This window comes from Gekko japonicus, unplaced genomic scaffold, assembly GCF_001447785.1.
Source record: "Gekko japonicus isolate JY-2015 unplaced genomic scaffold, Gekko_japonicus_V1.1 scaffold149, whole genome shotgun sequence".
In the NCBI taxonomy this organism is placed as follows: domain Eukaryota; kingdom Metazoa; phylum Chordata; class Lepidosauria; order Squamata; family Gekkonidae; genus Gekko; species Gekko japonicus.
Genome location: NW_015172556.1, coordinates 52,662 through 78,710, shown reverse-complemented (window position 1 = coordinate 78,710; position 26,049 = coordinate 52,662). Strand labels below are relative to the sequence as shown.

The 26,049-nt window shown below is 40.5% G+C and overlaps 1 protein-coding gene across 1 annotated transcript in view; it reads right to left on the bottom strand.

The window, feature by feature from the left end:
• Nucleotides 1–26,049, bottom strand: part of FGD3 (FYVE, RhoGEF and PH domain containing 3) — a gene marked incomplete at its 5' end in the record, with an annotated part of 78,000 nt that overhangs the window by 30,243 nt on the left and 21,708 nt on the right. The window contains 6 exons of the mRNA XM_015421184.1: nt 799–945; nt 6,176–6,234; nt 10,963–11,101; nt 12,926–13,082; nt 14,766–14,902; nt 18,284–18,373. Coding sequence (XP_015276670.1) covers nt 799–945; nt 6,176–6,234; nt 10,963–11,101; nt 12,926–13,082; nt 14,766–14,902; nt 18,284–18,373 — 729 coding nt within the window. The remainder of the gene's footprint in view (nt 1–798; nt 946–6,175; nt 6,235–10,962; nt 11,102–12,925; nt 13,083–14,765; nt 14,903–18,283; nt 18,374–26,049) is intronic.

Sequence of the window (26,049 nt, the reverse complement as noted above, 5' to 3'; positions counted from 1 at the left end):
CAGATGACAGGTAGACTTGTTCTATTTGATGAGCTGTTGTTGTTTTCATATTGCAAACTGCACTGAGTGGAGAAAGCAGGATAAAAGTACCCAAAATAAGTATCTATTCTTGTCTTATTGTATCTTCAGAATTGTTGTAAGGCATTTAGGAGGAGGAGGAGATTGGATTTATACCCTACCCTTCACTCGGAGTCTCATACAAACTCCTTTCCCTTCCCCTCCTCACAACAGACACCCTGTGAGGTAGGTGGACTGAGAGCTCTTTCAAGAACTGACCTTTCAAGGACAGCTCTTGTCAGAACTTTGGCTTGCCCAAGGTCATCCAGCAGCTGCAAGTGGAGGAGTGGGGAATCAAACCCGGTTCTCTCAGATTAGAGTCCGCACACTTAACCACTACACCAAACTGGCTCCTGTGAGGTGTTAGACAGGATATGAACACTTAAAATACATACGTTTACATTAAAAATAGCTTTGGAAAACAAAAACAGATATTCAGCCTAGGCAGTCCATGACAACTCATTTTAATCTAGATCATCAGTTCCAACTATTTGATTAACTCAGAGGTTGCTTAGTACTTGGTAGCATAAACACCAAGGGAAGAATAATTTAAAAATACCAATTTTGCTTTACTTCTCCCCCCCCCCAAATGTCAAAGACAGGAAGAACATGACAGGAAGAACATGAAAAAAAGCTGCTTGATCAGAAGAATGTAGGTAAACCAGTATTTTCCTGAGAGAACTTTGACCAACAGGAAAACAATTTCTCTACACCTTACTCCAAAAAAATCAAATTACTCACCAGAAATAGGTATCGATCTTGAGCTGTGCCATTCTTTGCTGATAATTTCTGAATATGCCCTTCTTTAATCAATTCATTGGCTGGGTTCACAATATCCTCTTCTCCTCCGAGTCTTTCATATACTTCTAACAGCTTATGCATCTTTTCCTGCAAACATAAAACACTAGTTCAGCTACCAGCTAGCCCCTGTCTCTTATAAACAAATCTAGTTATTCCTTTTCTATTATACGTGGCACACAAGGGGGAAAAACCCATGAAAACAAGCAGCTTTAGTTACATTAAATGTTTTCAGCACTGTGCCTTCCAACAAGATAGGGAAAGCAACTTTATTCCTGTGAATCAAAGAAGAGAGAAAGAGCTTTCAGCACTCACAGCTACTGCAATAAAAGCCAAGTGCCTTACACTTCATGAAGCTCTGATGCCCACACTTTGTTCTGAATAAGCAGAAGAGGCCCTATGAACAGCTGAGCTCTGTGAATTCATTCCAGTGTTATCCATGAAACCTCCCTTGGCAATTACATGAGACGGCACAGAGATGGTTCAAGGTAATTTATCTGAAGCTGGTCCAGTTGAGTCCACTCGGTGATGGTGCAGGTCCAGGAGATGAGTACTGAAGTCTATGTACAAATTACGAAGCTTAATGTCACAGTAGTGCATAAGCATTAATGCGGGTGCTTATGAGAATCAGTACATGAACCACTCATGTTCCCTACTACTTGCTTTGCCCCTTTGCTTCTGAATCATTCAGCTTTTTTGTTTTCTCCCTTTATCCATGGGAATGACAAACTATGATAACAACATTTCATTTGATGCCTAACTAATCCCAACTAGGATACGAGGCCCATTGTGCAAAGCTTAGATATTCTACTAAAGCAAACCGAAATGCCCACACAATCATATACTAGTTTCACACTGACTCAAATTTAATTTATGTGCAGAAGTACATTACCTAGGATTTTGACAAATATGCAGAAATCGCTTTCCACAAATACTATGTCATCTGTGTATCTAGCCTATATCTAAGGCATTAATAAAAGACAGACAAATCAAACTTATAAAATACCCCTGCAAAATACTACTGATTAACCAACTTGATTTTGCGCACTAATAATGAATTACTCTGGCTGCTCAACCAATTGCATACTTATTTAATTTATTTTTCTTATTTGTATCTCACCCATCCCACGAGTGGGCTCAAGGCAGGTCACATCATCTTTCAGCAATTACAATAATGTTTAAAAGCACAGTATAAACATTTTTTTAAAAAAAGTGGTTATAGCTACTGGTGGAAGTTCCAGCCCATTAATACAGATGGATACGGCTGGTTGCCAATGGTTGGATGGCCGGCAGGTGGAAGACAGCAGGTGGGAGATGGCAACCTCAGGGAGGCCATATGTGGACACCCGCTGCCTCAACCAAAAGCCTGGCAGAACAGCTCCATCTTGCAGGCCCTGCAGAACTAAGATCTGCCAGGCCCTGATCGAGGCTACACGGATGTCCTTTGGGCCAGGGACCACCAGGAGATGTTGATCATTAGAGTGTAAAGCTCTTTGAGGCATATATGGGAAGAGGTGGTCCCTTAGGTATGTTGGTCCCAGGCCGTATAAGGCTCTGAAGGTTATTACCAGCACCTTGAAGCGGATCCGGTATTCAACTGGTAACCAGTGCAGCTGACAAAGCACATGCCGAATGTGAGCCCGCACAGGCGTTGACGTTGGCAGGTGCACCGCCACATTTTGTACCAGCTGTAATTTCCAGATCAGCCTCAGGGGTAAGCTTGTGTAGAGCGAGTTGCAGTAATCAAGCTTGGAAGTAACCATTGCATGGATCACCGTAGCTAGGTCTTGGGGGGAAAGTTAGGGCTTCAGTAGCTTGATCTGCCTAAGATGGAAGAATGCAGATCTGGCAACTGTGGCAACCTGGGCCTCCATGGACAGAGAAGTGTTACTCCCAAGCTCCTCACTGTCTGGGCTGGTGCCAAAGGTGCCCCTTCCAGTGTGGGGAGCCTGGTGCCCACATCCATGCCCCCTCGACCCAGGTACAAGACCTCTATCTTCAATGGATTTAGCTTCAATCGACTCTGCCGCAACCATCCAGCTACATCTTCCAACACCTCACCCAGCTTTCCAGGAACAGAAGATGGATGGTCATCCATTAACAGATAGAGCTGGGTGTCGTCGGCGTATGGGTGACAACCCAGCCCATAACTCCGGACTAACTGGGTAAGGGGGTGCATACAGATGTTAAACAACATTGGCGAGAGGATCGCCCCCCTGTGGCACTCCACATTCTAATAGGTACCATGGGGAGACCCTCTCACCAAGTGCCACCCTCTGCCTCCAACCATGGAGAAAGGAGGAAAACTATTTCAAGGCAGTCCCCTGGACCCCTGCATCAGTGAGGCAGTGGGTCATAAGATCGTAGTGGACCATGTCAAATGCTGCTGTTAGGTCTAATAACAACAGCAGCGCTGACCCACCTTGGTCCAGATGTCTACAGAGGTCATCTGTGAGGGCGACCAGGGCTGTCTCCGTCCCGTGACCCGGGCAAAAGCCGGACTGGAAGGAGTCAAGGACGGAAGCGTCATCCAGGAAAGCCTGGAGTTGTTCAGTAACTGCTCTCTCAACCACCTTACCCAGGAATGGGAAATTCGATACTGGGTGGTAGTTGGTCACCACGGTAGTTGGTATACCATGGTGCTGCTTTGGTGCGGGGGAGTAGAGGGTGCTGGGGAAGATCTCTTTAATGGCTTCAGAGAGCTGGCCATCCCAGTCCTCCACCAGATAGTCTAATGATGCACCAGGGGGTATTGGATCCCGCAGAGCTTCCTGAAGCCAACTAAGGTCCATTAGACTCCGCAGGCAAGCATAAATATGCTTGCTGCCTAAACAGGGTGGGTATGGTATGCTCAGCCGGACCTTCAGGGCAAAGTGGTCAGACCATGGGACTACATCTGTAGTCCACATGTAACCCATTCCAAAAATCAGATCCAACGTGTGGCCCGCTTGGTGCATGGGAGTCGATATAAACTGGGAGAATCCCAGTGCCTCCATGGACGACGCTAGGTCCCTGACCTGGACAGATGCTGTATCATCAGCATGGACACTGAAGTCACCCAGGATCAGAAGCCTGGGATATTCCAGTGTCCAGCCTGATGCAGCATCTAACAGGTTGGACAGGGTATCTGCCAGTGCGTTAGGCGGTCGGTACACCAGCCAGATAGCCAAACTCTCCTTGACATCACACACCAGACCAACACGTTAAATGCTGGAGATTGTTGGGGTGGGGAGCAATCTGAAGGAAAAAAATTCACGGATAAGCAAGGCCATGCCACTCCCACCTATACATCTGCGACTGGTGAAAGACCAAGAACTCAGGTGGGGCAAGCCCTTCAGAAACATATTTATCAACACAAAACTTAATTCTCTTCAGCTTTATATACAAACTAGGAATAAGGCCCGTTGTGGAAATAAAGATGAGCTCTAGAAAGAGGCTCTTGGAGAGTGCCAACGCTTTGGGCACTCAGCATCAATGTGCTGCGGCAACCTCAGCAGGGTATAATGACACAGAGTCCACCATTTTCTCCAGAGGAACTGATCTCTGCTACTTGAAGAGCAGTTGTAATTTTCAGTGATCTACAGCCCTCACGTGGAGATTGACAACAATCAGCTTTGCATCTCTGCCCCCCTCCCTCCTGGAGATCAGTTGTAATTCTGAGTGATTTCCACCTCTCTCCTGAGATTGGGAACAGTGGTTCCCCAGAAGGGAATGGCTGATTGGGAGGGCGGAGTCTATGGCATTGTACCTTTCTGAGGTCCCACCCCTCCTCAAACCTCACCCTGTCCAGGTTCCATCCTCAAATCTCCAGGAATTTCTACCTGGAGTTGGCAACCCTATCTCCTTATCAGCCAATCATCAACCTACCTTTATTTCCCCCTCTCTCTTCAGCTTTCCATTCCCCCCCACACACACCTGCAGCCTCTCTCATGCTCTGAAGCCCTGACTGCCACAGAGTCCACCATTTTCTCCAGGGGAACTGATCTCTGCCACCTGGAGAGCAGCTTTAATTCTGAGTGATCTCCAGCCCTCACCTGGAGATTGGCAACAATGGTTCCCCAGGAGGAAACGTAGTCTCTCTCTGCAATGGGGACCAAAGCAGCTTACATCATTCTTCTCTCCAGCTTTTGACTTGCATAGCAACCCTGTGAGGTAGTTTAGGCTGAAAGTGACCAGTCCAAAATCACCCACTCAGCTTCTACAGCAAGAACCTGGATCTAGCAGACCCAAAAACACGCCCCCCCCCCCCGGAGAAAATAACTGTTCTAGAAGGTGGACTGTATGGCATTCTGTTCAGCGGACGCCTCTCCCCTCCCCAAACCCGGGTTTCCATAGACTCTTCCAGAAAATATCCAGGAATCTCCCTACCTGGAGCTGGCAACCCTAGACTCAGTACTGGCCCCAATGAGTTCCTCACAAAGGCCTGCAAAGGGTTTCCTTCCTTTGCCTCAACCGAGCTTGGTTGGCTACTGTGGCGAAACGAGCTCCAATTTACCACTCAGCTGTTTGCCTCCAACCCTCGTCCCGTGCGCGTATCTCACTCCCTAAATTCGCTGCCACGACTCATTGAACTGTCACCACCTTTTTTAGAGGGACGGTGAGACCCCTCTGGCCAAATCTCCGTTTTTGGAGATGGAATCCCCAATCTTTGGGGGATCCCTGGAAAGTTGGCAACCCAAGGGTCTGGCCTTTCCTTGCCTTCTTGGGCTACTCCCTCCCTTTGTTATTGTGCAGAGCGGGGGAGACTTTGTGGTCAGGGCACAACACAGATTATTAGCCCAAATAAAAGAATTTATCTAACTATTTACATGGTTATGGGGCGCGCACACACTGTAGGAGTGTATGAACCAACTTCACCAGACTAACAGTGCAATCCTAAGGAGAGTTACTCCAATCTAAACCCATTCAGTTCAATGGGCCTAGGGTAATTCTGCATAGGATTGCACTGTAAATGTCTAAACTGACCCAACTGAATTAGCAAGAACAGCAGGCAATTTATAAGTTTGCTAAAATTATTACAAGCATTTTTTAGACTATGAAGAAAATGGTTATCAAAACAAGAGAACTTCAACACAACACAAATAATGTGATAATTAATGAAGAACAGGGCACTGCTTATGCTGTCCTAAACTAAATGTTCAGATATAGGTAAATATGAAGTACACACACACACACACTTCAGCTTTATCTATATCTGAAATGTTACTTCAGCATGAAAAGCATCATTAAAGCACTACATGGTCATGAGACAACCATTGCTCCAAATAAGGATTCCAGTTAATGGCTCAGATGATGATTCTGTTGAACATTTTCCACTCACCATCTTTCGGATGGCTGCATTTGAATGGTTTGCTGCTGTCGAAATGAGTTCCAGGGATTCTGCAATAAAGAGGTAGAGGGAGTTATATATTTTTAAGATTGTTATCATTTAATAGAGTAGTTTTTATGCCCTTGATGAGTACAACTTGACAGCAAAAAATGCTGCTACACACAAATGCTACATTTGGAAGCAGAACACAACATTCCTGTGTTTGTCAGGATTAAGCATGCGTGTCATAGCATTCCATTTAATGCTGCCCAGATAACAGAATTCAGATAAGTAGTGCATACTGGGGGGAAAAGGTTAAGGAGAAGGAGGCTGAAATGGATTCAGCTATCAAGATCCAGTAACAAGCTAAATGCAACAGAACATCTTAGACAGCTCGAGTCAGGTCCTTGCAAGGGAATTTGGAAGGGGCTCTTTCATGTGCAACTCCAACCTCACTCCTCTTACAGCTTCCCTTCATTTTTGAAGCATTCCCTCTCAACCGATGTGCTTTTAATGGATGTACACTTCAGTGAACATCACTGGCACCAGTATTCCCTCTAAGCTGAGTTAGTGTGAGCTAGCTCACAGTTTTTTAGCCTCCGGCTCACACATTTTTGTCTTAGCTCAGGAATGATGGCTCCAGAGCAAACTAATTTATGCAGCAGCCAAATCGCTCGCTCACAACTTTAATGCCAGTAGCACACAAAGCAGAATTTTTGCTCACAAGACTCCACAGCTTGGAGGGAACATTGACTGACACGTGCTCATTTTATAGAATGAACCTGGCTCCAGGCACTGCTTCCCTTCACTTGATCAGCATAAGGCAATGACATTCCCTAACCATTCTCCTTCTCTTCATCCTTGCTATGAGGGATGAAGAACTGAAAGGGAGCCAGTGCCATATTAGAGTTCGTGTAAACCGTACCTGTGAAACTGCTATGCCCACGTGTTTGGGGAGACACCTAAAAATTTTATATAGCAATTTCACTCAGCTCCCTGCACATGAAAAAATGTCAATCCCTTAAATCTAAGAAATGGAGGCAAGTTTTATAATCTTTAGAACTTTTCCTTCTGGCATAGAGGTTGAATGCTGGCAGCTTTGTTTCTTGAGGAATTTCTTTCATTTATCATCCACCTTTCTTGTTGAGGCTCAAGACGGATTATACTACAATGCAATAAAAGTAGTATAATACATTCAATAAGTAATGCAATACAAGAAAGAATAAAATTGTCTAAAATTTTACAATTTATTTATTTATTTATTTATTTCATTTATACCCCGCCCTCCCCGCATGCGGGCTCAGGGCGGCTTACACGGCACAACAGTGCAATAAAACATAACACATTAAAACAATTTAGGCACGCAAAGTGCGATAAAATTACACAATTATCCACTTAAAAGCACAATTCAATATTACCGGATGCATTGGTAGTTAAAAACACCCACTCGTTATTCTATCTCACCATGAGGTCAACAGAAAGGGGGGGGGAGCATGACCTTGCTAGCGTGTGATATGAGTGCAATTGTGCGATAGTTTGAACATTCCTTGGCGTTGCCCTTCTTTGGGATTGGAATGTATACTGATCTTTTCCAATCCTGTGGCCACTGTTGCGTTTTCCAAATTTGCTGGCAAATGGAGTGCAGCACTTTAACAGCATCATCTTCTAAGACTTTGAATAGCTCAGCTGGAATACCATCACCTCCACTAGCTTTGTTGTTAGCAATGCTTTCTAAGGCCCATTTAACTTCACATTCCAGGATGTCTGGCTCGAGGTCAGTGATTATACCGTCGTGGTTGTCAAGGACATCGAGGTCTTTCTTGTATAGTTCTTCTGTGTATTAAATTAAAACTACAACCCTATTAATTCCCTGTATGAAACATGCCCTCCTGAACGATTCTATTTTACATATTCCGAGGATCAACAGAAGCATAGGAGCCTTCCTGATCTCATCAGGCAATCAGGACATTTCACCAGGTAGAAACTACAACGGAGAATGCTCAGGTATGGGCAGCTGTTGTTCTTGCCCCTTTGTGGAAATCATCTTCAGAAGGCGTTGCTCAAATTAAAACTGTCTCAGCAGAGAAAGCAAGAGAGACAGTCCACGGTCCTACACCATGAAGGGCTTTGTAGGTAATAGCCAGCACCCAGTGAACCCAAAAATTAATCAATAACCAATGCAGTGGCTACAAAATATGTATAATATTCATAGTCTGTATGGCCCTTGATAGTAAATGAGTTGTGGCATTTTGTATCAGCTAATGTTTCTCAGTTGTCTTCATGGACAGAGCCATGTGTGTTATAACAGTCCATCCTTGAGGCGCCATAGCATGGATCCACATGACCAGATCAACCAGGTCAAGATAAGGAGCTTTCCTTAGACCTGATGAAGATGGAAGGAAGCATTGTTTGAACATATGAATTAACTTGCTTCTTCGGCAATAATGCTAGGTCAAGTAATACTCCCAGACTGAGTCACCAGGGGGGAGCTAAACCCCATCAAATGTGGGAATCACAATGCCCTCCAAGACCTCAACCTTCCCAAGCAGCATCACTTCCATCTTGCTGGAATTCAATTTTAACTTGTTAACTTTGCTATTTAACCGCAGCAGCCAGGTACTAGCTCAGTATAGTTTAGGAGTGCCAGGTGGTCCAGACAAACGAAAAGAGAGCTGGGTGTTACCAGTATATTGTTGATCTCTCCTCAGGGCTTTACACAAATATTGAACAGGATGGGAAACAAAACTGAATGTTGTGGAACACCACAGGGCAAATCCCACACATCATGCCAGTTTAGCTAATTGGTGGCAGGGACTTTACTCCATGAGCATAAAACAGTGCAGATGTTTGAGCATGACATCAATATATACTAGAAATGTATTGGATGCTGCAAATTAAAAGCAATTTACAAAAGCTCTATCCACGGGCTTACAATCTGAATGGAATGATACTAAGTTATTAGATAGGTTTATATCAAATTGCAACAAAGGAAAAATGTATTTTAAAAAGCTTTTAAAATTTGTGAGCCATTTCATGGGCACTGACTATTTATTTCTGAATGCCATTTATTTATTTCAATTTATATCCCACCTTGCCTGACAAGCAGGCTCAAGGCTGCGTACGAGTTAAAATTACAATAAAACACAGATAAAATTCAACAATCTCTCTCTATAATAATTCTCTGTTGGTGGTGGCACATTGCTGAACATTCCACACGCTCCCAAATCAATACGCTCCGTGATGTTTCACTCAGAAGCTGTCCCTATCCACTGGCTGTGTTGCCTTAGTCCCGCCTTCAACATACTAAACAGTTTGCTGTTCCTCAACCCCCATAGCCAGTTGGAATACAGAGGTCATTTGCATATGCGGCCCCATTAGCCTTTGCCTCTAACATTCTAAACAGTTTGCTGTTGCGAGTCACTGAACGTGTCCTGAGGTAAAATTGCCAGTCTCCCCGTGGGGCCTGGAGATCACCCAGAAATCACCGTGTTCCCCAGCCACAGCAAATAATTTCCCCTACAGAAAATTTCCCAGCTATTACAACTGATCTTCAGATGACCAAGATCAGTTCTCCTGGAGACAATAGCTGCTTTGGGCAGTGGATTCTATGGCATTATACCCTGCTGAAGTCCCTCCCCACCCTAAACCCTGCCCTCCCCAGGCTCTACCCAGAGTTGGCAACCATGTAATCGGCTATGGTACCACTTTCCAGACCCTTGCAACCAAGAAAACATGGCACAGGAGAAGGTGCGTTTCTACCTTAGCTGTGACTGCATAGCCCCAAAGTAACATAAGCCAACCTCCAGGCGGCACCTGGAGATCTCCAGCTATTAAAACTGATGTCCAGATGGCCAAGATCAGTTCTCCTGGAGACAATGGCTGCTTTGGGCAGTGGATTCTATGGCATTATACCCTGCTGAGGTCCCTCCCCACCCCAAACCCTGCCCTCCCGAGGCTCCACCCCTCAAATCTACAGGTATGTCCCGACCCAGAGTTGGCAACCATGTGCAACCATGTAATCTGCTATGGAACCACTTTCCAGACCCTTGGAACCCAGAAAACATGGTGCAGGAGGAGGTGCTTTTCTACCATAGCTGCCACTGCATAACACCCCCCTCCCGCCCCAAAAAATAAGTCAGAGGTGGAGAGAACCATACCTCTTACCATGAGGCTGTCCTCCCATTCTACCCACTTGGGGCAGCAAAATGACTTGAGACAGCCCTGCCTTACAACTAAGCAGAAGGAAAGAAACATGGTTTGCCTCCCTCCATTTTCCTCTTCCCTCTGCCACCCCACCAGCCACAGTCGGGACAGTCATCTGGAGCTTCCTTCTAGATTCCGTTGTATTTCTTCCCACAACGGGCATTACTCCTAGTAATATATAAAGTGCAGATTAAGTACAATAGCAAAGTGTGGATGGCAATCATTGTAAGATGGTCCTGTATGACTAGACCAGGATCCCCAGTAGCATGCCAGTAGCATGTGGGCCGTAATAGATTATTTCAGTAGCTCGTTCATCAGTGGCGTCTCCTAATCGAAAGCCTGATGGAAGAGCTCCGTTTTACAGGCCCTGCAGAACTGTAAAAGGCCCCATAGGGCCCTGATGTCCTCTGGGAGCTCATTCCACCAGTATGGAGCCGCTACTAAGAAGGCCCTAAATCTGGTGGTGGCCAATCTGGCATCTTTTGGACTGGGGAGAGTCAGGTGGTTTTGGGTCCCCGACCTCAGTGCTGTCTGGGGGGCATATGGGGAAAGGTGGTCCCTCAGGTAGCTACCATGAGAATAAAACCTGTACTTACTTTCAGCATCTTTTCTATCTGGCGACTCCTCAGGAAGTTTTTTAAGATAATCTTTCAAGAGAAGCTCATAGCGGGGAATTCTTTGTACAGGTTCTAGCATGTGATGTTGTAATGTCAGATTCCCACATATTTCTTGTTTCTGTATATCATTGTGAAAGTGAGTAAAACAAAGTAAAGGTTATATCCATATATTCAAATAATGTAATAATGTAAACACCTTTAGCTGTTGTAGATTTTCCAGGTTGTATGGCCATGGTCTTGGCACTGTAGGACCTGACGTTTCACCAGTAGCTGTGACTGGCATCCTCAAAGGTATAACACAGAAAGATGGAGTACTCTCTGTGTCAAGGTGAGAAGAAAAATGGTAGGCAGGTAATTTATATCTACTCAGGAAGGTGGGATAGGGCTGAGTCATTATCTTGTAGGAGTTCCCCAAGCTGTGAACATGCTAATGGAAGAGCTTTCCTGAGGAGGTTCTTTTTTATATGGATTGTTTCCTGAGGAGGTTTTCCGTTTCCTGAGGAGGTTCTTTTGCATGTGGATTCTAATCTTATCTGTAGTGCTATTGTCAGATGTAGAACTTTTTGTGTTTTTCAGGACAGGAAACCATGCCCTATTTATTTTTAAACTTTCTTCTTTCCTGTTGAAATTGTGTTTATGTTTATGAATTTCAATGGCTTCCCTGTGTAACCTGAAATGGTAATTGGATGTGTTGTCCAGCCTTTCAGTGTCTTGGAACAAAATACTGTCAGGTCCTACAATGCCAAGACCATGGCCATACAACCCAGAAAATCTACAACAGCTAAGGAACTCCGGCCGTGAAAGCCTTCGACAACAATTTGCAAAACAAATTAGATTTTAAATAAATTATTTTAGGAGATCAACATGCTTCAGTAATGAATTTTTAAACCACGTTGATGAGACAACTGCATGGTAAAAAGGTCAACAAATGAGGAACAGAATCAAGAAGAACATTCTATAGAACTGCATTGAGTTCGGCATGTGTGCTACCATTGAGGAACAGCCACATAACCTGGAAGAAATCTCCTTACTTTGGAGGTCTGAAGGGACCAGTTGGAGAAAGACTGGAGATTTGAAGCCATTCCTCTTCCTCCATTAGAGGAAAGACACTTAAATTGGAGGAAGGCTGCAGGAAGACTTCAAACTTTTCTCAGAGGATACATGTCATTATGTCACAATGCACTCAGTCCAAAATTATGATTATTGACACTTACATTCAATCCTGATTCTGTATGCTTCGAGAGCCTCCAACATTTGAATCACTGTCTTATATCACTCTTGTTACTTAAAATTAACCTCAATTAAAGCACAAATAACTTTCCAAGCACAAGAATGATAAATTAATTGAAATAAGCAGCCATCAGTCAATGCAATGAATATGCCCAAAGAGAAACTCTGGTAACAGAAACCCTGGCTAATCATTATCAAGGACCAAGCAGTTCTGAAAAATTCAACAAGCAATAACTATGTTACACATTTATAAAAGCTCTTTAGTTGACAATAAATAATGCACACATCAATGTTTTGTATTAAATCAAATGCAAACTTTAATTGCCTCATGTCAACAGTCTAATACCCCGATCACAACCACTGCTACCTAGTATTCAGTCCCGCAACAGAGTGCATCCGACAGCCTAAGAGCCAAAAATTGACATACTATCATCAGATAAGGTGGCAAAACTTCTTTATGATTTTCTGAAAAGAGTATGTCTGTGTATTATGTTTAGACATGATAACTCGTCCTGATTGGTAGCTTAAGCTTTTAGATACCATCAAGGTTAAACTTAATAACAACAAAAGAGTATTTGTTACAGTACATTTTATGCTTCATGGCAATATTTTTAGTAAGGACAAGTAAAACAGGATCCTTTTCTGGTTTCATTGTCTCCTTAAGTGTAATGTCAACTGACTAAGAATGGCAAGAATTTCAGAATCTTTGTACCTGAATATTTTGAACAACTTCTTTAAATGGAGAGGATCTCTGCATCCATGTATTCACCATGTCCATTGCTCTGTCAAAATTCTTTACATATTCTCCATACATCTTCAGAAATGGAGCAAGTTTTTGAAGGATATCTCCTAGCCGTGGGTTTGTATTCCTGTCGAACAATCAAGAAATACATTTAAAATGCATATATATGGTAATATATATATTAATTAGAAACTAAATAAAGCACCTGGATTTTCATACTGATATAATTCCCTGTCGTGTTCTTAAAAAATTAACATGATGTATATAGAGACAAGTCTACTTACTCTCTTGCATCAAATTAAGGAAGAATTTGAAAACAGTCTGTGATGTATACATGTATTTCAGTTAGTAGTATGTTTACAACAGCTGTAACATAATTTCCAGAAGGGAAAGCGGCATTGCATAGCCTGATCTTGTCAGCTCTCAGAAACAAAGCAGGGTTGCTGTTTGGAAGGGAAACCACCAAGGAAGGCTCTGCAGAAGAAGACATTAGCAAACCACCTCTGCTTTTTACTTGCCTTGAAAGTGCCTTGATGGGATCTTCATAAGTCGGTTGCAACTTGATGACACTTTACACACACAAGTTAATTGTCATCACAATCCTAATCATATCTACTCAGAAGTAAGTCGCATTGTGTTCAATGGGACTTACTGCTCGGCAGAGGTGTGGGGCAGAAAATTTTCCAAAATGGTAACGTTTACAATACTGTACTTTCCCATATGTAAACATAGCCTTTCTAGAGTTGCTGGAGCTGCTGTGCTGCAAATCCATCTTGCCAGAAGGGCTAAATATGGGATACGAAGCATGGAGAAACCACAGAGCTTGTACATGGTCCAGCTACAGTGTACCATATTAGCTCAAAAGGAAGGTGACCCTAAATGAAAGATGACCATGCATTGCTAACATTTTTAAAATTAAATTATTGATTTAAATTCAAATCAGAAAATTTCCCAGGAAAACTCACATCACTGCTTCTAGGTAAGTTTACATACGATTTCCACCTTGGTGTGATCTGCAGTCCTGACTACCGCTTTGTTCACCCCTTATGAACAAGTTCAGTAGTAATAAACATTATTGTAGGAGAAGTACATGCGGACATTTACACCTTACTGTTGTCTGTTTAGTCCCATTATTCCCATTTGTACTTCCTTAAGCAGGTCCTCCTATCCTCTGAAAACTATGTTTTCTTAAGAGCCTTTGGAGAGGAGCTTTGAACAGGGTTTTTTTTTTTAAATTGAAAAAAGCCCCAGTGGACAGAGGGAGGGGAGATGGCCCCAGGTGGGGGAACTGAAGCTGTGAAACAGCAAGGAAATCTCCCTTTTGGAAGTCATGTTGCTGTTGTTCTGTATTGGCAGATGCAACAGGGAAACCATACAAGCCTGTCCCCATGTGGAAACCACCATGGTTTAAATCCAAAGATGTGCATGCCACAATGGATAATAGAAGGCTTCACCACCGATTTCAGTGTCAAGGGAAAGACCGTGGTTGCAAGCATAAAAGAAGAGTGCTGTGCACTGAAGACAATAGGGAACACACTGCTCCCATACTATTAACTGGCCCCTGCCTCTGTTCAAAGACAGAGCACAGCAACATAAGGTTTTCACTGTCCTGCTTGGGAAGGGGCTTTTCAGCTCCCTGATGTGCCAATGGTTCAGACTTATGAGAAACTGACAAAAATCAAATGTGCCCATATCTGCCAGAAAGATACAGATGCATCCTACTGTGCAACTGAGAGTACATCTGTCATACTACATAACTTTATTATAATTATAATTGCTAGAGCATGCTTAAAAGAGACGGTTTACCTACCATTCATCTGTAATCCTTGTTTTGAGCTCAGGCAAGAGAAATTGTTCATGGAAACGATAGATGGAAGAAATATTCGAAAAGATGCCTGTTACCACTTCAGGTGGAACCCCCGCTTCACACAATTTAGAGCAAAAAACCTGCACACACACAAAGAAAAACCCCTCAAGGTAAAAAACAAAAAGTATATTATTCACACAAACCTAGCTGGATCTTTATTTTTATTTTTTTATCTTAATTTTTGGAATACTTTCCCAAGATGTACTCAAGATAATGTTCAATTTGTTCAAAAGATGATGCCTCGGTCAAATTAAGTAATACTAAAGCTTGCAATTAATGATATAAAAAAGTACTCAGTGTTTAATACAGAAGCAACATCTCAAAAATAAAAAAATTGAAAGGTAATGGTTTCTAGATATGTGTGAGCACCTTTCCTAAATAACTTTCTACTAGTTAAAAAAATTGATTTCTGCCAAGGAAGAAATTCTGTAAAACATGGATCAATTTTCTCCTACTTCCACATTTCGCATTGCACAATAGGACAAGAGACATCTGAATCAGCTGCTAGACAAATTTGACCTCAGAGCATTCAACAGACAACAGGAAGTCAACTGTCCCAAAATAACTTCCATTAATTCTACTCAGACTGTCAATTTAAAATGAGGACACTGAGTTTAGAAACTCTGAAGCCTTCAGATTAACAAATGTAGCCAGGAATATTTCATGATTATTCTTTTCTTGCAGGCTATGTTGGAATTAACAATTATACAGCCATCCATTTATGCAGCTTTTAAGGCACATCACATATACTCTCTTAATACTCTTAACAATGTCCCAATAAGGTAGATTAGTTTTATCCCCATTCTATAAATGGAAGGGTTGTGGAAGAGGAGGAAAAAAATGAGCCATAAAAATGTGGAAAACAGACACTCCTGACAGGTTTAACACTTTAGAGTTGGTTATGTAATTAATTTGAGAGATTCCAAACAACTCGGGAGGGGGGGCTGTATTTCATAGGGGATCATCAAGTTTTTTGAGAATTTTTGCTCCTTGTAGCAGTACCACTTCAACTTACAACATTTTAATCATAAAGGAAAAGGAAAAAGACCCTGTCTGTTACAAGGAAAAGGCCATTTTCATGTCATACACAGGTGCAGGAAAATATTGAAATGCACGGGTTGATAGCTACATTATGACATGCAGGAATAAACACAAATTATCCTAGAGCATGTTGGTTCAACAACTGTGACAACTATTGACAATTCAGATTGTTGTGAAGGTCTGTCCTGTTGGATAATCAAGGAATTTGGTTCTCTTGAGCACGTCAGAAAGATAATTTCTTAGTACGGTTGCCAGGGGAATTGGGGAAGCATTCCAGGAGTGTGCGGGGATGTCGGAGATGCAATGATGTCACTTCCAGAAATGACATCATTGCATTGTTGACATCGCGCAGGGATGTCTGTATGACCGGCGGCAGGCAGGAGCCCACAAAAGTGGGGGATCCCCTGCCCCCACCTAAGGACTGGCAAGCCTCTGTCTTAGGAATTTCCTATCTGAGGTAAAATAATGCCTGTAGAGCACTTGAAATTAATGTTATGACTAAAATTTATTTATTACTTACAAAATCTATACCCAAGCTCATCAGCTAACAGGTTTAAAAAAAAACTTAAAAACCATTAAAAAGAAACAAAAAATTATCATTAAAAGAAGAACTAAAATACACACAAAGACATAAAAACAATTAAAACTTGGGTGGGAAGGAGGGATCACTGAAGAAAAAAGACTACACCCACTGGCAAAAGACAGCAACAGAAGAGGATAGATCAGTCTTTCTAGGGGGAGTTCTAGGGTTTTGGTGCCGTAACTGAGAAGGCCCTCTCCTAGGCTGCCAACAAATTTGTTAGGCCAAGAGCTCCCTTGCTAATTGGATACATAAGCACTTTCGAAAAAATTCTTGGAGGTTTGTCTCTTAGTATGAAAAAATATAAAGGGCTAGATTCAATGGTACATTAATAAACAGGAAAAAGGGTTTTGGAAAAACATTCATTTCAACACTCACAATCCAACCCATCCAAGATCAAGGCAATGTTCTCCAAAATTTTATTTACTCTTTGATCTCAAGAAAAATTTGTGATCATTACACTCCAGTAAAGAGTCTATAGTTTGTTGAATCAAGACCCCAAGATATTTAACAGGGTTAGAACCTACCAGCTCTTTAGCCGATGAAAGAGAGAGGACCCTTTTTGAGCAACAAAAAAGTTATGCAGAATGGAGTTTGCAATGAGGATAGGATTTGGGTCAGATTAAATAGAGGAACTGGTAGGATCCAACCCTAATATTCCAATGAATTAGGGAGCCTTGGGGGGAAAGGAGCCATGCAGTCCCTGAATTGTCTGACCAAACTCCCAACAGCTGGGGGTTTATATCAATGGTTTTTAAGCTGTTCCATGTTAAGTCACATTAAGACTTTATGTTCCCAATCCTTTTAGCTTCATGAAACCAGAAATGTTCATTTAATACTGGACTTTAGAGAAGACAGTTTAGGGCCTCAGCACAAAGATCAAGAAAGCAGAGGATTGGGAGAGAGCTACCAGAGAGTATATTTTTTAAAAAGCCTTTTTCATAAACTTTATGCTGTTCACTTTGGGGAGCTTAAAGCTTTATCAAACAATTCAGGGATTGCATGGCCCCTTTTTCTCTGGCTCTGCAGCTTTCCTGAGCTTGTCCTAAGGCTTCAAGAACCTCTTCAGGGAGACTTGCATAGTTCTGTCTGTGATGCAAGCTGTGTCTATGACTCTGACCAAAAAAGACATTATAAGACGCAACTAATGTTATGAGTCAATTTAGAACTCTGTAAAAACACTAGATTTTTTAAAAAAAATCTCCAATGATGCTTTTTATTCCTGACGCAATTCTTAGTCAAGTTGAGGGTTGTAAACTCATCATCATTTGTAATGCTCCGCATATAATTAGATTAAAGTTTCTGTCGGAAAATGTGCATATCCCCCAGGGTGCATGCTATGAAGAAACTCATAATTCTGGGATGGGATAAAATGTGAATCTGTAACCCTGCTGCAGAAAGACCAAAGGAAAGACACTCTTTTTTACACTGTTCATTATATAGCATGAACTGCTTTCAGAAACTACTTGCGCTGTGTTGCTCTTGAGAAGACCTACATTCTTTGTCGTTGTGAGAGTTCAGCAAACCATTGAAGACTCATTCATTCAATGATGGATGAGTTTATGGTGGCCATTGTGGCAGGAATCATAACTTAACAGCTGGTACTAATCATATAATCCACTGGTGTGGCATGAATGCAATTACAAAAAGTAAAGTGGATCTCATGAAGAGGTAATTGAACGTGATAATTTTTGACAGAGGCAACAATTCTGGATAAGAAAACAACAGCCAGTATGGTGGAAATCGGTCTGAAAGAGTGATAAAAATGAGACTTTGGGAATAAGGCAGGATATGAAAGTGGGGGGGGGCAAGGGACAGAATGTAGTAGAGGCACACTTACCTGATCTAGAAGATGAAGTCTTTTAACATAAGCCTCTTCAGTATGAAGAAGTTCATTTGCAGTGTTAAACAGCTTTTGTGGCTCAGAACACTGGAATGAAAAATACAATGCCCACTTTTAATATACCTTCTGAACACGAAAGAGTCTTTTTTGTACCAGTTTCTTGCAGTTATATGTGATCTCTGCTGGGGAAAAATATTTTTCCACTTTATTGACCAACTAATGCACACTTTCATTGCATTAATTTATTTAGGGACATAATATAGCCAGAGCCTATACATGACTGGGGGAAATCTACAATCTTTTAGGCACATGTCCATCCATTTGTATCTGAAGTGGCGTGGAGCCGGTTTTAAAACAAAAATGGAGCACATAATGATAAACCGTGTCCTGCCCTCCTCCTTAGCCTCTGTGTTCAGTTGCTTTAAGAGTCATCGTCCCCCCCCCCTCCCAGCTACAAAAGTAGAAATAAACTGGACTAAAAGAAAAGTGATGAAAGCAATGGAGGACAGTAAGATAAGGTGGGGGAGCTATGGGCAAGCTCTGGTTTTGTGTGGAAGACATAAACACGATAAACAAAATGAACTCCACTTTCTCAGTTCACTTTATGTGTCCACCAAAGTAGAACACTGCCCACAAAAGCTATTACCACAATTGTCAGCTAGTTTTTTAGATATCATGGGTCTTTTTCACTTTTGCTGCAACAGACTAGCCTTTGTCAACTCTTTTTTTTGTTTTGTTTCCTGTAAGGCAGTGGAAATGTATTCTAAAACAATTTATTCAACATTTGGCTTCCGCAGTCTTAGTTGTACAAGCAAGTTCAATTCTTTCACAAAAATATTTAAAGATATATAAATGGCAGTTGCTTTTCCAAAAACCTTCAGTTTTTTTAAAGACGGCTAGTAAAATTAGACTGGTAAGATAAAATTATCTCATCAGGCAAAGCAACTTTTGCCATTTGGCAGAAAAGGGATGTCACTGTCTATCATTATGAAATATCTTCCCCTTCTTTGCCTTTGCCTAATTTTCTAGTCATTGCAAGACAATGGAAATTAATTGCAAAACTACTACTTTGTTGATTTCTAGCCTCAGTAAAGCTGATGGTAAGACTTACACTGTTGCCCCTGGAACTTAATCCAAAGGCTATGAGATCTATGCTAAGTCAATTTGAGATATCCTGTGTTTTCTTTTCTGAACACTCCAGTTTCTTGATTGACTCTTCAAGTTTCAGAAGGCAGGGATACACTACCAAGTACCCAAATTCCTTCTCCAAATACACCAGGGATCATTTCACTCTTTAGAGCTATCTCTCTTACCAACTGGACAGGGAATTTCTTCTCTCTAACTGGAAGATCTATCCCTTTTCCTGCCCGAATGGGAGTCTTCACTGAGCCACCCACTCCTCCTTGTCAACCTTTCCCAGTTCTCAGTCAGTATGAAACTGTTTTTCACTCAGAGCTAAACTGTCCTCAGTCAGAGTTAAACTTTCCATAGCCAGGGCTAAACTCAATCTGAGTTCTCTTCAGCAGTCAGTTCCCAAGTCTTTCTGCTTAACTGATGCTAACCAATCAAATCTCTTTGAGCAGACTGTCACTCTAGGCTCTCTGATTCTATGAGGCATTAACCCTTCATAGTCCTCCACATATTTACACAGTACTTATGAGCTCTTACAGTACAGTCCATCATAGATGTATATGATTAATAACGTGAAAGTTTGTTTTTCTTCTCACAAAGATGATGTTACTAATATGTTGTACTTCAAATGATGATTTTTATTTGTGTTTGTAGTTAAAATAAAAAAACTATGGTGTTGCTTAGTATCAGGTAGAAAAAACAAAGGAACAGACAAACCATGTTGTTATTAATACATTGGTTGTAGTATGCCCTGGCCACCTGAAGTCTAAATCATAATCTTTTTACCTCCTGAGAGCAATGAGAAAACGCCTATGTAATGAATGTATCTACTTGTATATAAATATATAAAAGAGTTTCTCTTACTGATATCACTTGGCACTTATCCAGAATATTTCCATATCTCCTGTTGGTTCTCTTTCTCTCCTTCTACCCTATATTATGAACATGGTTACCTAGCTAAAATAACACAGCACAGTTGTAGTCAGAACAACCAAACATGCTCTGGGAAAATTGTTAGACTTAAGGACCATCACCTCTCTTTCATGTCATTTCTTCTTTTATAGGTATCAAGGCTAACATGTCTCATAAAATGTCAGCAACTCAGAAAACGGAGGCATTATCAAAACTAATAAGCTCCTTCTTGTCAGTTTTCATTGGACAATAGATAGATAAGACTTTCAATTATTCAGTCATGTGCTCACATTGTAATAAATGCACAATGACAGTGATGTGTTGGGCTATGAAACAAAAATCTCAAGGGACTGACATGACAAGGAACATTTAATCTTCCTAGAGCTGTACAAAAATCTATGGCTGGGAAAGTCATGGTCAAGACCATTTCTTCAAAGGGCGCTGAATTATTAAATGGAGCCAGAAAAGATGTTTTATTTATTTCTTTTTATTTATTTCATTATATTTATACCCCACCCTCCCCATGTTTGGAAGGCATGCTTGTTTATAAAAGTTGTTTACAGCTGTACTGCTCCAAAGACACTTATCTAAGCCCACTGGCAAACACCTTTTTCTTATCCACCAGTTTTTTAAAAAAATTAACATGTAGCCTGAGTAAGAGTTTTGGAGACCCTGAAAGTTTACACAATGATCACCACATTTTTATAGCTGCCCAATCATTTTTAGAAATGTAAGACAGCAATCAACAATGTGAAGATGAGAGAAAACAGTCTTAAAGTCATTTATAGATTAATCATACTCCAAAAATATTAATTAAAATGGATGCTAATATGTCAAATAAGAGCTGGAGATGTGGGCAGCAAATAGGCACCTTTTAAAAAAAACAATTTTATTGTTTGAATATATTTAACATAAAACATTACAACTGTGTATTTTCAATTTCACCCCATATATCCCTTCCTCCCCCTTCTTCCCCCCCTTTTCTTTGCCTCCCGCAATGCTCCACCCTCTTTCTGTATCCAATTTTAAAGTTATAATCAATCTTCTCTATTTTTATTTCACAACTCCTTAGCCCGGTAATCTTGTCGATTAATATCTCAACATTCATTTAATTGCCTTCCGCTTTCAATAACTTTCAAAACAAAGCAAGTTATTTTTAACATCCCAGTTATTTTCCATATACTCTTTAAAATCTTTCCAGTCTTCAAAAAATTCTTGATCTTCTTTATTATTAAGTTTCCTTGTGAGTTTGTCCATTTCAGCCATAAAAAGTACTTTTTTAATCCATTCTCATAAATCAGGCACTCTATCTTGTTTCCAAGATTGCGCATATGTCATTCTGGTAGTTGTAATCAAATACCATAACAGTGTTCTTTTAGCTACGTTTACTTCTTCCATCTTAAGTCCTAAAAGTAATATTTCTGGTTCTTTTTTAAAAGTACTTTTCAATATTTTTTGCATTTCATTATGGACTTCTGTCCAAAATTTCTCAGCTTTATCACAAGTCCACCACATATGGTAAAACGAACCCTCTTTTTTCTTACATTTCCAACACTTATTTGACATATTTTCATTCATGTTTGCAATTTTTTTTGGCGTCATATACCATCTATACATCATTTTAAAACAAATCTCTTTCAAATTTATACACGTTGAAATTTTCATTGAATTTTCCCACAAATATTCCCACGATGACATAGCTATTTCTTTATTCATATTTATAGCCCATTTTATCATTTGTTCTTTTACCGTCTATCTTCTGTATACCGATACAACGCCTTACCCTCAGCCATAATGGAGGCCAGATTTACTAGATCATTGAGGAAAAGTTGTATTTGTGGGATGGGATCTGATGAAACATTGGAACATGTAATTTTCGATTGTCTTATATATCATAATACCAGGGAAGTTTTGATCAAGCCTATAGTTAATTCCTTTCCAGGTCGTGATAGAAGGATACTTTTGTCAATTATGCTGGCAGGAGATAATCAAAAGTTGACTAGGATGGTTGCCAAATTTGGTTGGTTGGCATACCAAACTAGGAAAGAGATAAAGGACAGATAGGCCTAAACCTAATTTTTAATCAAAATTCTGATTCTATTATTTCTGTATTTTAAAGTTTTTAGATCCTATTTATAATTTTAGATGCCGATATATTTTATAATTTTACTGCTCCTGTAACTGTATTTATACTGGTCTTCTATTATACTGACCGTAATAAACTTGATTATATGTACTAACCACTCGTATTGATATTCTAGTTCTTCTCTGTCTTTCAACACAATGTCTTTACCTTCTTTTTTCAAAATATCTCTATATGTTAACCAATCATCACCCTTAACTCTCGAATAAGGATTAAGTACTTCAGCTGGCACTATCCATAACGATCTTTGTTAAAAAAAAGCCACCTCTCTGAACAATGTCCAAGCCCCCAGCAGAGGTTGCCAGAAGTCACCATGACTTTCAGGCAAGCACACAAAACACACACACAAATATTTAACAAATTAAAACGATGGGGGGGAAAGTTTAAAAGGAGCTCTGCAAGGTTTAGTTCCCTGCTGGTATTGACTTGAAAGGGGGATCAGAAAGGAGGCAAATGGCAACATCCCCAGTACAAAAAACAAAAGGATTTCAGTGCTGCATGCAAACAAAATACAGGGGAGATTGTCAGCACAGAATGAAATTGACATGAGATGTAAAGAGCAAGAAAGACACTGGGATGGGAAGCCTAAAGCTTTGAAAACATTTTTCCCTTTAATGCTTTAGTAAACAAAGTTTTTGAGGGGGAAACTATTTCAGCAGTCTGTGGAAGTCTAACATTAAAATGGTGGCTGAGCCACATGGACCTTCTGCACACTGCTGAATTTAAGAGTCGCTTGGGGTCAATCCATTTGGAGGACAGACTGCAATGTGCACAGGACAGTTTCTAAAAAACTGCCAAGATCAAGTGTGCAGGATCAAATTAGAGAATCACAAAGAGAAAACCAAGCAAAGAAGGGCAGGAACTTAGCGTTACTATACAGCTGCACTAGGGCCTTGGCCAAAATACCCCCCTTTTTTCCAGTTTAGAGGTGAAGTTGCAGCCGACTTTGCACAGGCATGCATGTGCACACATATACACACACACACACAGAGCCAATGATCACAGCTTGCAATGCCAGTGTCAGAGCATTCTACTGTGTATTCTGTACATGTAACATGTTCCCCATATTATGAGATTGTGTGACTCTTTATGAGATTGTGTGACTCTTTCCCATTTTTCACAGAGGCTGATGACACAGCAGAGAATCTCCTAGTGCTTGGAAATACTGAAAATGGTGCTTCACAGCCACTTGTCAATTTTTTTAAAAAAGTCTGGTCATTTTCAACATTGGTTTTCCCCCTTTGCCTGCATTGCTTTCTGTTCCCTTTCATTCAACAAACTAACTCTAAAACGTATGTGCAAAACCTGAACCACAAGGATTTAAATGGAAGGCGCTTTGCTGGCTGCTACTGACCAACTGTGATATGGCAATTGCATGAATTTTTTAAAAACCTTTGGATGCCACCCCCACACATCACAAGTGACGTTCTACCCCGATTTAGAAAGTGCATTTTTAAAATTGTAGCTGCAGAGTAAATACACTGAAGGAAGAGTGTGGTGCTTAAGGCAGACACAGAAAAGTCAAGATTAAAGGTTTATGGCTCAGAAAATCTGCAGTAAGATGTGTGTGTGTAATGGGCCTTTGATTTACAACTTGGATTCTGTGATTGTACGTTCTTGTATTGCATTGTCATATTCTTGAATTTTTGTCTTCAAGAATGAAGAATATTTAAATTACATATAAGGAATAAAAATATTCTATGAGAAGGTGAAAAAAAATTGTGCAGTTTTGTGTTATTGTAACTGGTCTTATCAAAGGTATTACATGGATTGTGATTTGTTTAGGTCTCACTTCACTGCTTGTTTTGGAGCTGTGAAAGCAAACAATGCAACGAAAGCACCAATTACATGCAAGGCTTTTTTCCTGGGGGAACATGCTGGAACGCAGTTCCCGAACCTCTTCAACAAAATTCTTTTTTAAATGTTTAATATTAATGAGTTTTCAGTATACAGATTGAAAACTTCATTTTCCTCTTGAGAGTTCCAGAACCTTTTTTTTTTTTTTAAAGCTGATTATATGTATGAGAATTTCTAGGGTTACCCTATTTTGAAAAGCAAAAAAGAGGACATATTTGCTGACTAATTCAAACAAGGGATCACGATGACAAATCTCATTTAAAATACCCCTACTATTTAAGCTGTTATAATTGCTATTAACTAGGAATATTCAACCTTCCAACCCAAAAAGAGGGCATTTTCATCTGTTTTTTAAAAAGAGACCAAAAGAGGATGGACACCAAACAAGACAACATGTCCTCTAAAAAGAGAACATCTGGTAACCGTAGCATTTTCCTTACTTTCTAGAATATGTTCTTCATATCAGCATGCAGCACTGGTCTGAGGTTTTCCTTCTTGCTTTTTACATACCTCTGTCCATACTGGTAGCTCATTATTGCCCTTTTCACATAAGATTTTGTATCCTTTTGTATGAATAAGATACAAAGCAGTTGTGCAAAGAAGTCAGAATAACCTGAATAAATAATTTCATTAAACTGGCTGGAAACATTAATTATTTTTTTTAAGGTTACTGGCAAATTCACTATCATATTGTTTTAATTACTGTCTGTATCTGTACACAAAAGAAGTCATAATTAACTTATTTAGTGAAATAAAATCCCACTAACATACTGATTTTATGTCCCATAATCGAGATTAACTGTACTGAATCAAGAAGAGTAGAGAATGTCATGGTTACATAACATAAACCTTGGCAAAGTAATCTGAAGGATGTATGCTTATTTATGTAGTAATTAAGGAATGGACCATAATCAAGTGTTATATAATTTACAGAAGATCTCAGATTCAGTTCCTGGCTCCTTAAATGATTTTAATGTTTTCTGCCTGAGACCTCAGAATGGAGCTGATCAACAGACCAGACAGTATTAGGTTACATGGATCAATGGTCTGGTTCCCTAGAAGGAAGCTCTTTATAAATCCAGTAGCTACTGAACCAGTTAACAGCATGCAGATTCATCTATTGCAAGACTTCAAAGACAAGTTTATTGCGAACAAAGTAAACAAAGTATAGTTAATATAAAAGTGATACATGCCAGACATCACAGCATAAATTATATTTTCCGAATATAATTAAGCAAACACTATTATATCCACTAAAAAAAGAAACAAATTCAGGAGTTGATAAGGTATGATAATCAATAACAAAATAATTTTGCAAGAGGCTTCCAGTCATAATTACAGAGAAGTCTAATCCTCTGGAGAAGCTTCTTCAAACCTGCAATTGTGTATTTCTCTGCATAACCTTAGTGAAATCACTTCACCAACTCATCCTTAAGAATTCTATTTCCTCTTGGTCTAAAAAGGGGGAAAGACAATGAGGAAGGGTAGAGTGTATTCTCAGGTCCTTCCTCTTGCACTCTCTGTTTGACAGTGCTTGCTCTCTTTTATTTCCCAAATATAACTGTATTAATCGTGAGCTCTCCAACTGCAGGAACACGCTTGCCTTTTGCAGGTAGGTAATGTCACCAGACCACAGTCCTGTGAGCCAAGCAAGTTGTCGGACACATCAGTGACTCCCATGCTCCTTTAGCATAGACTCTGAAACGTGGAAAGCAGCAGC